Raw genomic sequence first — 17,767 nt, forward strand, 5'->3', positions numbered from 1 at the left:
CAGGTGTGCGGGGCGGGGGCGGGCGGAGGGGGCGATCCGCCGCAGGTAGGGACGTCCGGGAAAGGGCCGTCCCGCTGGCCGTCCCCGGAAGCTTGGAGGCCGGGCTGTCATCCTGCTGGGGTGGCTGGCCTGGGGGGGAACCGCGGGGTCCAGCCCGGCTCCTTTTGTGTTTTATTTCCTACCGGGTCTTGACAGTTCAGCAACTTGGAAGGTGGGGGGGTGGGGGGGGGTTGAAACGAGACTGTGCAGTTCATTCATTCCTAAGACCCCCCCCCCCAGCGTGAGGGATGAATCGCTTTTCCTCCGTGTGAGTGGATGGCCCACGGAGTGAGGAGGACAGATCGGTGCAGGTAACGACACTGCAAGACGGTGGTGTATCTCAGTTAAGTTCTGGGCAGTGGAGCCAAGTCAGCATTGACTGGGTGTTCCGTGTTTGTCCTTACTGAAGAGTGTACTACTGTTCCCGCGGCATTTTGAGGCTGAGAATAACTTGCTGGGATAGCTTGGCTTTCCCTTCTAGCCCAGGTTTGTGGAAGAGAAGCACACGAATATACTGAGGTGGTGGTGTCCTGGGGGGTGGGAGAAAAGCAAATGAGACTCCCAAGGCTTTGTCCTAGAGTTACCCTTGCTAATTTCCTGTGACATCCCGAATTAGTGAAGTTACTTGATCTCTGTGAGTACAGACGGAATGGTAGTCTCCTTGTGAATTTCATAAGGTTGCTCTGAGACTCAAATGATCTGTGACTCCAAAGTGCTGTACATGATAAAGTCTCCCCCCCCACACTTTTCCTGAAGATGCTAGTATAATTTAAAATTGCCATGTATATAAAGATGAATAAAGTTGGGTGCTGGTGGCTCATGCCTGTAATCCTAGCTACTTAGGAAACTAGATTTGAGGATTTCTATTAAAGCCAGCCTGAGCAGGAAAGTCCCTAATAGTCTTATCTCTAGTTAGCCAGCAAAAAGCTGGAAATGGAGCGGTGGCTCAATGGTAGAACACCAGCTTTGAATTAAAAACAAAAGCAAACACAAAAAAACAACAATCTCAGGGCCAGTGCCTAGGCCCTGAGTTCAAGCCCCAGGACCAGCTCAAAAAGAAGGGGAATGAACAGAATGAAAACAAATATTAAAACAAATGCATATATTTTCAAATATAAAATTTATGACAAATACATGTATACAAATAAACATGTAAATAGAAGCCTTAAAGTCAAAGCACTTGTAGACAAGCCATTGTAACAGACCTTAGCTGTTTTACAGGTCTTCTTTTCAGATAGGATATGACTCTTGACCTTGTTGGTATCATGTAGAAAAAGTTCTACTTGGGGAAAGCTCTGTTGCTTGATCTAAAAATAGCAGTGGGGCTCCTCCACATGCAAAACCCGGTGCAAATTTCTTGGATTCTTTTATCGGTTATGGGGCTTGAACTCTGGGCATGGGCGCTGTCGCTGAGCTCTTCAGCTCAAGGCTAGTGCTCTACTACCATTTGAGCCACAGCACCATTTCCGGTTTTCTGAGTAGTTGATTGGAGGTAAGAGTCTCACAGCCTTTCCTGCCCAGGCTGGCTTTGAATCTCGATCCTCAAATCTCAACCTTCTGAGTAGCTAAGATTATCAGCGTGAGCCACTGGCACCCAGCTTTCTTGGATTCTTTAACATTTTTCATTTCTAATTTGTTGAGTTCCTGTGAAACATAGACTTAGAAGGTAATTTGCTTGTGAAAATTGTGCACCATCTAAGTAGAAGAAGTTGCTTCATGTTGAAAAGTTGATGTCATTGCTGAGTGTAGTAAACATACCTGTAACCTCAGCATTTGGGAGGCTAAGGCAGGAGGATTGGGAGTTTGAGGTCAGCTTGGGCTACCTAGTGACTAGGGTGTAACAAGATAATATTTACAAACACTTTTCTGTTAAAATTTGTTAGAGGTACTAATGAGGACACTGTGATCAAGCTTGTGTGACAATTCAGTTATGAGGACATGGTAAGAACATGGAATCATTGGAGTTTGTAGGAAAGTACAGACACTTTTTGTAAAAACACTCAGGCTTTATTAATATGGTAGGGTTTGCGGGTACTCCATGATGGTTCTGTAGATGTGTTTCTGGTACCACTGTTAGATCTGAAGTTGGACATACCCAGCAATCGTACAACCACCTCCTATGGTCAGTTGGTAAGATCTGTCATTGAGTCAGGTGTCTCAATTTCTTCTCAATTTTTCCACTGATATTAATCACCTTGTAAACTTACAAGCAACCTAGAAGAAACTGATCAGTAGACCTTTTGTTCAGAAGTTCTTTTGCTTTACTCTGAGAATGATTATCCCTAACACAGAGTTCCCATTGCTCTCAGGATATCATACAGTACAGTACCTCCTCTTAGTTTGGCCTTACTCTCTTGCTCATAGGCTGTGTTTGTTTCTTTTCCCTCTTCAGAATGTCATCTGCAGTCACAGCTGTTGTTTCAGTCCCAGTTAGAGACCTTCATCAAGTCACTGTTTTCCTCAGCCTCTCAGAAGAGTGTTGTTCCTTGTGCTTCTCACATCCCTCATTTCAGAAGGGCTTTCTCCCACTCTCCTTCCTCTGCTCCTAGTATCTGGCCACCTTGTCTTTGGAAAGAAGCAGAAGGAAACTACAAGGGACATTTTTGTAACACTATAACTGAAGTAAGCCTTTCTCAGTCATTCTGTCACACCATCCTGTTTATTTTCAGGCTTGGTGTATTTGCAGGATTTCTAGGTTGGTGTTAGTAAATTTGGAAGGAGTGAGGTATATCTGCATAGGTGAGCACACACCCTCTGAAAGTATTACCTATCCTGGGAGAGGCAGTGGCAGCACCTGCTTGTGTGGCAATGAGTCTGTAGCATTACTAGCACACCCTTTGAGGTAGATGTAAGGCTGGGATGCTTTCTAAGCAGCCAGGGGACGTCTCTTCATTGTAAAATTGGAGTGGAATGGAATGTAAATACGACGATAACCCCTTCTACTTGATCCGGAACCGCTCCTGACCTCACAGTTTGTAACACAAGGCATTCTTCTAGGGGCAGGTAGTGCTCCCAGACCAACAATTAGAAGTCCTTTTAGGACTGGGAGTGTGGCTTAGGCAGTAGAACACTTCCTAGCTGGAGAGCAGAGTTCAGTCCCCTTTACCACACAAACAAGCTACCAAGTCTTTTTTTTTTTTTTTTGTATTTCTTTAATACTTTCACTTTACAATGGAGGAAGGCAAAATTTAGAAATTTAACTCCCTGGGCTGGGAATGTGGCTTAGTGGTAACGTGCTTGCCTAGTATGTATGAAGCCCTGGGTTCAATTCCTTAGCCTACATAAACAGGAAAAGCTGGAGGTGGTGCTTTGTGCTTTTGCTTGAAGCAAAAGAAGCTCAGGGACAGTGCCCAGACCCTGAGTTCAAGCCCCAGGACTGGCAAAAAAGGAAAAAGAAATATTAACTCCCCTGCTAATAAGTGACCAAGCAAAGGTAAAAATGGACATCTAAGTCCATGCTTTTAGCTACTTCTCATTCTTAGTTTTGAAATTGAGTATGATTTAGAAAACATATATTATGATGAGTTGTCCTAGGTAGTTAGTAGGTAGGGCTTTTTGTGTGTGTGTGTGTGTGTGTGTGTGTGTGTGTGTATGTATATGTGTGTGTGCTAGTATTGGGGCTTGAACTCTGTCAGGGTACTTAGGTTCTTGCTTAACTTTCTGGCTCAAGGCTGATGCTCTACCACTTGCTGGCTTTTTGCTAGTTAGTTGGATATAGATTATCTCACAGATGCCTGCTCAGACTTCAAATCTTTATCCTCAGATCTCACTCAGATCTTGGCTTCCTGAGTACCTGAGTAGGATTATAGGCATGAGCCACCCTGGTGCCTGACAAACAGTTGTTTTCTTCTTTCTTTCTTTCTTTCTTTCTTTCTCTCTCTATCTCTTTCTTTTTTGTAACATTAAAAAGTTGAGAAGAAGCTGGATGTCAGTGGATCATGCCTGTAATCCTAACTGCTCAAGAAGCTGAGATCTGAGGATCACAGTTTGAAGCCATCCAGGGCAGAAAGTCTGTGAGACTCTCTAATCAACTACTCAGAAAAAGCTGGAAGTCATTCTGAGGCTCAGGTAGTAAAGTGCTAGCCTTGAGCAGCACAAAGAGGCTCAGGGATAGTTCCCAGTCCCTGAGTTCAAGCTCCAGGACAGGCAAAAAAAAAGAAAAGAAAAAAAAAAAGTTGAGTAGAGATGTCTGTGTCTATGTGTGTTGGTCCTGGGGCTTAAACTCAGGCTTTAGCATTGTCTCTGAGCTTTTGTGCTCAAGGATCACTTTGAGCCACAGCTCTATTTCCAACTTTCTGGTAGTTAATTAAAGGTAAGAGTCTCTTCAACTTTCTTGCCCAGACTGGCTTTGAACTTCGATCCTCAGATCTCAGCCTCCTTTGTAGCTAGGATTATAGGCATGAACCACTGGTAACCCGATAGGATACTTACATATATATATATATATTTTTAAATTTTATTTTATTTGTGAACATACTGTACAGAGGGGTTACAATTACATGGGTGGGATAATGCGTACATTTCTTACCAAGCATTGCAGCCTCCTCTTTTGTTTACCCTTCACATCCCTTCCCAGCCTCCCCCCTACCCCCCATACACTTTAAATGCTGCTTTTACCTTGCTTTTCTCTTATAATTCTACATACTCTTTTGAGACTTAAATTGGTAAACTTCCATATTCTCATAATGAGTCATTTGGAATAGGATTATGAGTTTATTTATGTACCAGTCCTAAACCTTGAAGGCCTAGGCACTGTCCATTAGCCTTTTTTTATTTTGTTGAGCCATACCTCCACTTTTGCTTTTTAGTGGTTATTTGGAGATAAGAGTCTCAGACTTTTCTGCCCAATTTGGCTTTGAGCGGTGATCTTCAGATCTTAGCCTCCTGTGTAGCTAAGAATACAGGGGTGAGCCACCTGTGTCGGACTAAGGATTGCTTTTCATTTAATGAAATAATGTATCTGCCTTTGAAGCATTAAGAAGATGATGGGTGATGAAAAGTCTTTCACTGATATAACCTATTTAGAAAAATTTTATAAATAGGCAAGATCATGAAATAAGACATCTCATTTTGCACAGTTAAAAAAATTAAATGATGGTTCAGTTTCATTAATTAGATTGTAAGTACAATACATCTTGAACAGTGTCACCCCTTCCATCTTTCTCCCCCAGCTTTCCCCTTCAAGTTTTATAGTTCAGTTTTTATGTAGTATTGTAAATATAACAAGGGCATTTACTCACCCTGTCTCCCTCCTTTTGTGTACACAGTTTCAATATGCAAGAATTTAGTCACTGTCATTTAGTTATACAAAGACCCCTAAGGATACAGTTTATATTGCAGTGGTACAATAATCAATAAGCAGATGTGACTGCTCCTAGAGATCATCAGATCAGTACAGATGTGCAGGCTGACCGGTGATTGGCTTCTGTACTACTGCCAAAGCCCGGCTGTGGCTATCACTGCCTTAACCTGTATTTCACATGCCAACAGCAAAGGGTGGAGTTATGTTGTCTTGTTTCTTGTTTCCTATTCTTTTTTTTTTGGTCGGTTGTGGGGCCTGAACTCTGGGCCTGGGCACTGTCCCTCAGCTCTTCAGCTCAAGGCTAGCACTCTACCACTTGAGCCACAGTGCCACTTCTGGCTTTTTCTGCTTATGTGGTGCTGAGGAATCAAACCCAGGGCTTCATGCATGCAGGGCAAGCACTCTACCACTGAGCCACCTTCCCAGCCCCTTGTTTCCTATTCTTAAACTCAGCCACATTTTTATAAAAATAGATAATCCAAAGACGGATCTGACCAACAAAGAAAGGATAAATGATAAGCTGGCAGTGCAATTTAAATATAAGTGGAGTTGTAGAAGAAATGTGTGGAGATGGCCATGGGAGCATTGTCATTGCAGGCTCTCGAGGAGAAGCTGGGGCAGGAACCTTTTGACATAAGGAGGGGAGTGCTGTCAGTGAGGGTGTGGTGATGCTCCGAGGAAGTAATGGCATGGAACTTGCCCCTGAAGGGACTTGTGGAAGAATTGAAGGTACAAAGGATGACGTTTGGGGGCTACTTCAAAGGGGTGCGACAGTTGGACAAGCATAAAACTGATACCTGCTGTTTCGTACGTTAGCAATGAGAAGGTGGCAGTCTCCGTCCAAATGTGTCTATGAATTCTATGAATTTTAAGACGAAGAAATGAAACATGTTAAGCTGGGCACAGTGTCCTGTAATGTCAGCATTTGGGAATCCGAGGCATGAGAAAAGAGAGTTTGAGATCAGTCAGTGCTGAATAATAAGTTCAAGGTCAGCCTTAGCAAATGAACAAAAATCCTACTCTACTTGTAATTTTGTTTTTACTAGACACTATTAGTTCTATTTTTCCATTTCCTGGTAACAACTGTGAGAGAGTTCTAATGCCTTGACAAAAGTTTTAAAGATAATGGCATAATTACAAGTGTGTTACTGATTGTGAAGATCACTTTGCATAGCAGGGGCAGCTTACATGATCAGTTTTGTGGCTCCACAAAGCAGTAGCAGTCTGTATGCAAAGCTCAGTCTATGTAGATCTTGAGACTATTTTGTGGACTATGTATTTTTTTTTTTTTCTTTTTGGGTCCGGCCATGGGGCCTGAACTCTGAACCTGGGTGCTGTCCCTCAGCTCTTCAGCTCAAGGCTAGCGCTCTACCACTTGAGCCACAGCACCACTTCCGGCTTTTTTTCTTTTTGCTAATGTGGTGCTGAGGAATTGAACCCAGGGCCTCAGGCATGCAAGGCAAGCGTTCTACCACTGAGCCACCTTCCCAGCCCATGGACTATGTATTTTATTTGGGAAAAAAGAAAGAGGTTTAACTTTGGGTCTGTGGACGGAGATCAGCGATGCCATGAGCTGAAGTCTGTGTGGTTTCTTCTTGGTTCGAAACCTTTTGGTGGCTGTTGACTCTCTGTTGTTTTCTAGAATATACTGATGCTTATGATCTGATCCCCTGCTGATATCTTTAGCTTTGGTCTTGTACCTCTTTTCATAGCACTGTGTGGTTTTTCTTTTAAACCTTTATAACTTAAATTATGTAATCAGTCATATAATGTTTGTCTAGAATGGATAAGAACCTGCCTATCTTCACTGCTGCATGTCTACCTACTAGCACAGTATTCTTGGTAATAACATGCATTAATTTATGTGAAAGAATAAACAGAATTGTATGTGCATGTTATTTGTGCATGTGTGTGTGTGTGTGTGTGTGTGTGTTTTGTAGAGGGGATTGCTTCCCTAAGATTCTTGAAGGATTTAGTGATCAAAAAAGTTAAGAATTGTGGCTGGGTGGGGTGGCGGATGCCTGTAATCCCACTATTCAGGAAGTGGAATTTTGTATGGGGCCAGTCTGAACACAAAAAGTTAGCAAGACCCCAACTCAGTCAATAAATTGAGTGTGGTGGTACAAGCACGTGATCTCAGTTCTATGAAAGGTTGTAAGTAGGAGGTTTGTGGTCTGCGGCCAGTTCCAGGCAAAAATATAAGTCCCTACTTGAAAAATAATTAAAGCAAAAAAGGGATGGGAGTGTGGGTAAATTGGTAGAGTACCTCCTTAGCTAGCAAGCTTGAGACCCAGAGTTCAAACCCTAGTATTGTTTGTCAGAAAAATGAGAATTAGGTTATATGAACTGTGACACAGATACACAGTGTAGATGGAGTTAAGATGTTAATCTTTCCAGCCTCAAATTGCATTCCAATGTCTGCACATATAAGGTATTGATTGCCATGAGCAAACCTTCCAAAAATACATTGTCTTTAGACCATGAAATTCATGTACAAATGGTCACCTGTGGTAGATTAGGCTAGCATGATGTGTCCCTGTCTATGGTTCCATTAGCTCTGGCAGTGGGTAGAGCTGTTGCATGAGGATTGGCAAGTTGGCAGACTTCATCTTTTAGAAAGCAACTTTTAAAGAGTTGCATTATCGTTTTAAAACTATGTATTGATTTTGATTAGATGCAAGTTCTTGTTTTATAGTACTTGTTTAAGTTTAAGATGGTGAGCTTACTCATGTGTTTTAAAGTATATTTTATGCTATATTGAATTTTAATTTACAGTGAAATCGTTCAAATATTTCCTGATTTGGTCTATAATCCTTGACTTAATATTATCGAGGCAGAGTGTATATATAGTTCATTAATTTTTTTCAATGTTATTTCCCTTTAGATGAAGATACTTCACAATCTAATCACTTGCTTCTAAGTCACAAAGACCTTTGTCTCTGCCTTCCTTCCAGTCTTTCAAGAGCTGCTTTTGCTGTGTTCAGGTCCATCCACACACTCTCCCACAGTTGTACACTTCTCCTGGTACTTTAAAGTATATTGCCATTTTTCTCTGAAGGTTTTATTAGATCATTTGTTCATCCCTGGTTAAATGAAATCTCATTTTGCTGGTCTTGGGGTAGGTGATTGATTTTTTTTTTTTTTTAATCCTTCGTGTCAACTCTTTCAGTTTGGAAACTCCTGTTTCTGTCAGCTCCCTCTTTCATCCCTCCTCTACATTCTCTTTTCTTCTTTAAAATAATTGCTTTTCTTCTTAAACTTAGGGCTTTGTGCTAGGTTAGCTTGCTTGCTTGGCTTGTACTCTGTTACTTATGCCACACTTTTAGCCATGACTTTTTTTTTTTGCTAGTTATTTTGGAAGTGGAATCTCCTGGATTTTTTAGTCTGAACTGGCTTCCAATTTCTGTCCCTAGATCTCAGCCTTCTGAGTAGCTAGGATTATAGACACAAGCCACCAGCGTCCAGCTTCTGATCATTTAAGAAAAAACAACTTTCATTATTTAAATGCTAAATTTGCTGGCTAATCTCATATTATCTCCAGTTGTTTTGTATTTTTTTTGTGGTGATGCAGGGATTGGAACTAGGGCATTGTGCTTGCTAGACAAGTGTTGTGCCTCTTGAACCACTCTTCTTACTTTGGTTATTTTTCAGATAGAGTCTTACGATTTTGCCTGTACTGCCTGGACCTTAATCCTGAGATCATAGATGTGAAACAACATGTGTAACCTTCTAACCTTCATGTTGAGAATGGGATCTTGCTAACTTTTTACCTGGATTGGCTCTGAACTACGATCCTCAGATCTCAACCTCCTAAGTGGCTAGGATTACAGGTGTGAGCTACTGTACCCAACCACTTGTTACGTCATTTGCTCCACTTTTGGGGAGATTTCCCTAGCTTTATTTGTAGTATTCACTAGAGATGGTACATCTAACATTCTGCCATAGTGGGACTTTGCCCCTGGGTCTAGCAGATTTTTAGGTTTCTAAAATGAGATCTGAACTAGATTCTAGAACCTGCTTTTCTGTTCACTGTCTTCCTTTACCCGTCCACTTTCTATTCTTTGTTGAGACTTAGTGGCATAAATAACTCTGCTATAGACTAGACTGTAAGACAGAAACATGTACAACTCCATGACATTTATGGAAAGGAAGAGAAGTTGACATTGCTGTATGAAGTTATGTGTCTCAAAGTAAGCTGTGTTTGTCCTCCCTGCTTAACTGTGACCACGAATAATGAGGAGTAACTCCATAGCCAGTGCGTGTGAGCAAAGAAAGCTTCAGGAAGGCAGTCATTTGTCTTTTACCCAGTTGCAATGCAGTTATTAGAGTCATTTTTCTGGTGTGCCCTGATGTCTTGTTAACAAGTTGCTCTATAAGTTTTCTGTGACTACAGTAACAAATTACCACAAACTAGGAGTTAATTAGATGGTGTAAAACCAACAAAAAGATGCTACCACAAGTTCTGGAGGCCAGAAGTCCAAAATTTGTCCCTCCCTCTTCCTTCTCTCCTTTTCTCCCTCTCTCCTTCCCTCCCTTCCCCCATCTCACATTTATTTATTTATGCATTTATTAATGTATTTATTTAGTTAGTTGTGGGGCTTGAACTTAGGGCCTGGGCACTGTCCCTGAGTAAAGAACCACAATGCCACTTTCAGTTTTCTAATGGAGATGAGTCTCATGGACTTTCCTGACTGGGCTGGCTTTGAACCATGATCTTCAGATCTAAGCCTCCTGAGTCTCTAGGATTACAGGCGTGAGCCACCAGTGCCCAACTCATCCTTTTTTTTTTTTTTTTTTTTTTTTTGGTTGGTCGTGGGGCTTGACCTCTAGGTCTGAGTGCTGAGTCCCTGAGCTTTTCAGCTCAAGGCTAGTACTCTGTCCCTTGAGCCACAGTGCCACCACGTCTGGTTTTCTGGTGGTTAATTGGAGGTCAGAGTCTCACAGACTTTCCTGCCCAGGTTGGCTTTGAACTGTGATCCTCAGATCTCAGCCTCCTGAGTAGCTAGGATTACAGGCATTTGCCAGTGGCACTCGGCTCTCATCCTTAGCTTTAAGACAGGGTCTTCTGTGTAGCCTGGGAAGCCCAGGCTATTCTTAAACTTTTTGTTACTCCCACCCCAGCTTCCTGAGTGCTGGGATTATGGGCAGGGGCCATTATGTTTGGCTCCAAAGTCAGTTTCAGTAAGCCTAAAGGAAGCATGAAGGTCAAGACTGTGTTCCCTTCAGATGGGTCTCCTGAGAATTTGTTCTTGTTTTGTCTAATCTCTGGTGGCTGCCAGCATTCCTTGACTTGTGGTTTAGCATTCCAATCTTTACCTCACTGGTCGAGTTATCTTCTCCTCTGGTATGTGCATAGTCTACCTCAGTGTCTTTTCTAACTAAGTGGTATTTAGAGCCCACCTGGACATGCTAGAATAACCTAACACAGAATTCTTAATGTAGTCATAACTGCAAAGAACGGTTTTTCCAAATCAAGTAACCTGTACAGTTCCAGGAGAGTAGAACTTGGTATCTTTGGGTGGCTGTTATTTAGCCTGCTTACCATTATTATTGCTGTCCTTACGGTCTTCCTTTGGTTGGTCTAATACCAAACAGATAAATGACAGAGTTATTTTTGCTGCTTTTTGGACTTTTACTGTTTATGGATTTTCTAATTTAATACATTGTCCCCAAATAAAAGTGCTTTCTTCTGATGTCTTTGCTTTTATGTTTTGGTGACATTGGGTCTGGACATGGACACGTTGGGACAGAATCTGTAGGTACATAGATGTCACAAAAGGCCAAGCTTCCTAAGGTGTACTTTGCCTGCCACATCACCTGAGACAGTATCTCAGGGACTGGAGCATGAAGCAGAAAGACAGCAAAGAGTAGAACCTGAATGCCAGTTTCCTAAGATTCCAGAAGCCCCATCCAACAACAGCTTAGTTTTTGTTTGTCCAACTGGATTGCGTGACCACAGGTATCCAGGAGGCTGGGAATATTTTGAACTGGGCTCTCAACTATAACATAGCTTTATTACTGTTCAGAAAGAGACAGTGACTGTGGAGTCAGCAGTACACAGTCTGCACAGAAGGTAATAGGGACAAGGGTCACATCTCCATCTCCATCTACAACAGAAAGCAGACTTCTATGCGTATGGTTGACATCATCTGCCTTTCTTCTTTGGTGCTGGGATGTGTTCAGTCTCTGTAATGATAGACATTGGGCTGGCCCTGACTCCATGCCATGCATAGTGTGATGTTTCTGACAATGACAGGTCCTGTATACAACGGCCCATATCTTGTAGCCTGGGAAATGTAATCAGACTGTACCCCTCTACCCCCCCATCAAGCAACACACAACTGTGTTAACCCTGTTAACTGCTTTATATAAGTTACTTACATTATCTCATTTAATCTGCTACTGTGGAAGTTATTTTTTGTTATGTTAATTTGACAAGATACCTTGAGAGAAACAATTTAAGGAGGAAGAGAGTTATTTTGGCCCTTGGTTTCAGAGGTTCCTTTTCATGGTCTGTTGGCTCCCTTACTTTGGGTGGGTAGGGACTGGGACAAGATACCTCCTTCAGAGATAGGTATGGCCCTCCCCTCTCCCCTGGGACCTACTTCCTCCAGCCAGGCTTTTCCTTCTAATGGCCCATTCATTGTGAACACAGCAGCAGAAATATCCATTGATAAAGTTACTGTCCTCAAATCCCTATCACTTCTCTGTGACTGGATCCACCAGCTGAGACCAAGCCTTTGACACATGAATCCCTTAGGGAACACTTCCTGCTCAAGCCCTAACAGCCCTATTAACCTTGTGGAGATGAGAGTCCCACCTTAGAAGTGAAGGGGCTGCTTAATCAGATCCATGCATTCTAGTTCTGTGTCTGGACCTCGATTAATGCTTTGAATATTGTGTGTGTGTACATGGGGCACAGCAAAGCCACGGGAAGGCATGACTTTTAGTCAGGTCATCTTGGGTTACAGTCCCCCTTTGGCCAGTTACAGTTTCTTTATGTGATGTAGATGAGCTACCATGCTGTCTGAGCTTCAGTTTTTGTCATTTTTGAAATGGGATGTTATATCACTCTTGATAGATTTTGTGAGGATTAGAGAAGAATGTAGGTAATAACTGTTATCATTTTCATCATTGTGGTTTAACAGGTTTATTCTGAGCAAATTAATAATATCAGAGAAACCACTTTTTTCCGGCCTTAGTGATTGGTTGTAATCTCTGTCTTTTGTGCTAGAATCTTTAGTTTTCTGACAATGGGGTTGGGAGGAACCAATCTTTTCATCAGTTTTACAGTTTGATGACAGGGATGAACTATTTTATCTCCTGTATTTTCTATAGCTGCCATGACTGGTTGTCACAACTTGGTGACTTAAAAGAACACAAGTTTATTATCTCAACAGTGTGGGTCAAGGTCCCTGGAAATGGAAGGAGAGAAAGAGGGAGGGAGCAATACAGGAAGAGGGAGGGAAGAATAGGAAGGAGGAGAGGGAAGGAAGGAGGAAAGGAGGAATAAACCAATTTGGTAGGGTAGAAGTCTGCCACAGATTTCAGGGCTGAAGCCTTTCTGTGTTCCTCTTTGTACCTAAGGGTTTGTCCTTTTCTCTGTCTTTTTCAGTTTCTGAAGGCTTTGAACAGTTTTCACTGTTACTTTTTATTGCAGTCATAGTTTCCTAAGTGACACACTTTGTCTCTAGTTGTCAGCCAAACAGAGGTGCCAAAGCCTCACCGTGTTTGTGTTCTAGGCCCATTACATCCAGGTGCTAGTGATTGTGTGCATGACTGACTGAAGACCTGCTACTCTACATAATGAAAGAATCTTTAAAATGTTACTTATTTTTTCCAGTATCTGATGGGGAGTGACTGATTAATGGGTCTTTTTACATACTCGAAAATAATTTGGTGAAATAAAATTTCATTATGACCATGACAACTATTCAACCTAAGGGATAATTAATTTTTTTCTTCTTTGATATAAAGTTTAGCTGTGTGTAGTGTGCTGTGTGTGTGTGTGTGTGTGTGTGTGTGTGTGTGTAGGTTGTGTAGTATGCTCTGTGTGTGTGTGTGTGTGTGTGTGTGTGTGTGTGTGTGTAGGTTGATCCCAGGACTTGCACATACTAGGTAAGCAGTTTACCTCTAAATTATGCCCTTTTTGCCTTTTGAAGAGAAGTTTTAAAAAGGGCCCATTTCTATATTTTTTTCATAATTTTTAGTTGCTTTTTTTTTTGCAAATAAAACTTGCAATAACTATTTCCTACATTTAACATTCGTTAAAATTAATGCCGGGCACAGGTGGCTCATGCCTGTAATCCTAACTACTCGAGGCTGAGATCTGAGGATCTTGGTTCAAAGCCAGCCTAGGCAGGAAAGTCTGTGAGCCTTGTCTCTCCAATTAACCACCAGAAAACTGGAAGTGGTGCTGTGGCTGAAGTGGTAGAGCACTAGCTTTGAGCTGAAGAGCTGAGGGACAGCGCCCAGGCCCAGAGTTCAAGTCCCACAACCAAAAACAAAAAGAAAAACAAAAGAAAATTTTTTTTTTCTAATTAAGAGTGTTGCTGTATAGCTCAAGTGGTAATTATTTGGCTAGCAAGTATTAGGCCCTGAGTTCAAACCCCAGCACCAACCATACCACCTCCAAAAGAAACATTTCTAGTTAAAGTGGCTTGATACTAATTTCCTTGTTTGTTCTTCTAGGAATGTTTTAAAGGGAGTTGGGCCACTCACAAGTTACTACATAAGAAAGCAAGTAAGTAAAACACTTATCTTTAGACACTTTGTCTTAGAAGTGACTTTGTACCAGGAGATGGGAATTCTCTATGTTCTGAATGTCTATGTTTGAATGTGTGTTTACCTATCGTGAAGAATAAAGGGGAATTCTAGCATTAATGCTAGAATAGTCTGTAGAATAGGTAACCACGACTAAAATGTAGTAATATAGGTTAATCGTATTTCACGTAGGTAGCATGAAACATGAGTAGTGGTTGACAAATATCCATTGTCTTTTTACCCTCTTGTCTTTGTTGGAAGTATTACCATATCATAGGCTGAAGACACATGAACTCTGACTCATTTAGACAGATTCCTTTTGCATTTGCTTAGTTTCAGTTCACACTGCCTTTTCTACTCAAGGTTTATTATAGTCAGGCTTCTGTGTTTTATGATTCTACATCTGTGAATACCATAGCCACAGATTCATACAACTGTGTTTGAAAACGGTTTTCATCTCTACTGAGTGGGTACAAACTTTTTCTTGTCCTTGTTTCCTAGACCATACAGAATACCCACAGTTCCCATAGACCTTACATGATTTTAGGGACTACACATAATCTGGAAATGAAATGTGTGGGAAAGATGTACATAAGTGCCTGCAAATGCTTGGGTTTACAAGGGGTACTATGGGATGAATGTACTTTCTTCTGGGATCTTCAGGTTATTTCTTGCAGTGTAATGTTTGGTTTTCTTTTTTGAAGTTATTTTGTGTATACCACAAGATGAAGCTATCAGCCTCTTGTTAGTGTGGCTGACTTACCACAGCTTGTTGTTACAGTCACTTGGAAACTTGACAAGGGCTTTCCATGCTGTCTGATGGGTGGAGATTTGGCAAGTAGCATAGGGTTTTTGGTTACTGACCTTGTATTCATCTTTGTATGCCCCTGTTTTAAAAAAGTTGCATTTTCTGTGGTGGTATAAAGTGACACCTGTGTGTGATAGCAATGCTTGGTGCAGAGGAGGAGTAGTTAGAGCAAAGGAATGATTTAAGTGGAAGTTGTCAAAGCATAAAAGATAAAATTTTGATTTCTTACTGCAAATTCCAGGGATGTGTTTTCAAGAGAGTATTTAACATTATTCACTCTTCCTTCACATGGTAATTGCTTTTTACCTGGGACAGCCTTGAACCTCCATCTTCCTAGCTACACTTCCACTTACCTGGAATTAACAGGTGGTAACCAGGGCTGGGAAGGTGGCTCAGTGGTAGAGTGCTTGCCTTGCATGCCTGAGGCCCTGGGTTCAATTCCTCAGCACCACATAAACAAAAAGAAATAAGCCGGAAGTGGCGCTGTGGCTCAAGTGTAGAGCGCTAGCCTTGAGCTGAAGAGCTGAGGGACAGTGCCCAGGCCCAGAGTTCAGGCCCCATGACCGGACCCCCCCCCCAAAAAAAAAAAAACCAAAACAAACTGGTGGTAACCAGCATCTATGCCAAGCTGGATTCTTCTATGTAAAGACCTAGCTTACTAGTTATATTTTACTTTGTAGATGGGAGGGGGAGGTGCACAGTGTGCTGACATAATGTACCATTGAGGATCTGTTCTATGTGAAAGGATTATTAGTGCATTTCAGTAAATATACCATTAATTATTAATAGTTAACATGGTAATTTGTGTATTTGTTCCCTTGAGTTTTCTACTCATTATTAAGTGACTTACAACGAATTGTTCTTTCCTTTTTGTTTCTTTGCTGCTCTTCCTGGTTTTTCCTTCTAAAAACAAGGTACACGACAGCCATAAAATTATCAAAACAGTTTGAAATATTGACTGAAAAGTTACTAGTCAGTTAAGTGGAAATAGTATTTTTTAAGATTGCTTTGGGAGAGCTTTGTTTGTTGTTTGTTTTTGGGTTTTTTTGAGACACAGACTTAATATATAGCCCAGACTGGACTTGGATTTACTATTTTTCTGCCCCATTTCTCAAGTGCTATGATTGCAGGCATATGCCCGCCACACTGGCTCAAGCTCTTTTAATAAAAGCGTAATTTATCTGTCATATCTGATTTCAGTTAGGAGTTGTACATGGAGACCTAGGTCTGTAACCACAGCACTTGAGAAGCAGAAGGATTGCTAGCCTGGGCTCCATAGTGAGACCCCAAAGATAAACAAAAAACTTAATTATTTATTGACAATTTCTGTTAGATAGGTTTTGGTAGGGCTCACATTTCAGTTCACTTATGTATTTGTGTGTATATCTGTATTTTAAAGACAGGGTCTTGCTATGTAGCTATGGATCTAAGCCTCTGAATACTGAGATTTTAGGCATGTGCCACCATGCCTGGCTTTATGTTTGGTATTTTAAAGTGAACTTCCAGCTTGGTGCTAGTGGCTTACACCTGTAATCCTAGCTACTCAGGATGCCGAGATCTGCAGCCAATCTAGTTGTTCATATCTGAGAGACTTCTGGTTAATTGAAAAGTCTCAGATTAATCTCTAATTAACGAGGAAAAAGTTGGAATTAGAGGTGTGGCTCAAGTGGTAGACTGCCAAATAGGAACAAAAAAACTGAGCAAGACTGTGAGGTTCCCTGGAGTTCAGAAGGTTGTGAACACAGCAGTGTGACTCTGGTTATGGTGGAGGTTTGCTAGAGTTTTGTACTGGGTGTTCTGACTTCTTTTTTAACTGAGTAAGCACTCACTAAAGGGTACTACTGTGCGGAAACTTGACTCTGAAGTATACTCCTTTCTCTTCTCCCTGCTTCTCCCTGTGTCTATCTGTCCTCTCACAGAAGATGAAAAGGCTAAGAGAGAGGTATCCTCCTGGACTGTTGAAGGGGACATTAACACAGACCCATGGACAGGCTACCGCTATACTGGCAAACTCAGACCACATTACCCACTGGTGAGTAAATAAGGTAAAAGAATTTAACCTTCTTTTCAGTGTTCATTTCCTGAGAGTGGTGGTTGTAATTTGTATTTCAGTAATGAACCATATTAACAGGATTTTATTCACAAAAGAACTTGCATTCCAGCTCCTTTAGCTCTGATGTGCAGTACTTGAAAGTTTAGTAGGGTAATTAGCAGTCATGGGTGAAATGGCTAGTTTTACATGAAAAGAGTAAAACCTTAAAAAAAGAGAATGGGTCAGGTGGAATAGATCTTTTCTGGTTGGCATGGTGGTAGTGTATATTACCACTTCTTTCAAAATTTGTTCTTTTTTTAAGTAAATGGCTTTTCTGCCATTCCTAACCCTTCCTGAGTTCTTGGCAGATAGGACTCAAAGGGATGTGTGTGTGTGTGTGTGTGTGTGTGTGTGTGTGTGTTGTGTGTGAGAGAGAGAGAGAGGGAGGGAGAGAGACTGGGGTTGAGTTCAAAGCCTTGAATTAGGCAATGCTCTAGTTTTTTTTTTTTTTTTAGTAAAATGTGCAAAGAGGTTTTATTGTGATTTTCAGCTCATGTATATATTTGTCAAGCAGTTTATTTAGGGAGGGCAATATTGAGATGTGAACTTGGGGCCTCACAGTTGCTAGGTAAACACTCTACCACTTGTGCTGTACCCCTATCCATTTTTGCTTTAGTTATTTTTCAGATAGGATCTTGTTTTTGCCAGCTTTGGATCTCAATCTTCCTATCTCTGCTTTCTGAGTAGCTAGGATTACAGATGTGCTCCACCAGGCAGGACTTGTTCTTTTGAGATAGGATCTTATCACTCCCCTGTCCATCCC

The 17,767-nt window shown here is 41.5% G+C and overlaps 1 protein-coding gene across 1 annotated transcript in view; it reads left to right on the forward strand.

Annotated features, from left to right (window-relative positions):
• Positions 1-17,767, forward strand: part of Metap1 (methionyl aminopeptidase 1) — a 35,048-nt gene that overhangs the window by 551 nt on the left and 16,730 nt on the right. The window contains exons 2-3 of the mRNA XM_013029796.1: positions 14,033-14,084; positions 16,832-16,944. Of these exons, the coding sequence (XP_012885250.1) occupies positions 14,033-14,084; positions 16,832-16,944 (165 nt within the window). The remainder of the gene's footprint in view (positions 1-14,032; positions 14,085-16,831; positions 16,945-17,767) is intronic.

Source organism: Dipodomys ordii, unplaced genomic scaffold (genome assembly GCF_000151885.1).
Source record: "Dipodomys ordii isolate 6190 unplaced genomic scaffold, Dord_2.0 Scaffold122, whole genome shotgun sequence".
Lineage (NCBI taxonomy): Eukaryota > Metazoa > Chordata > Mammalia > Rodentia > Heteromyidae > Dipodomys > Dipodomys ordii.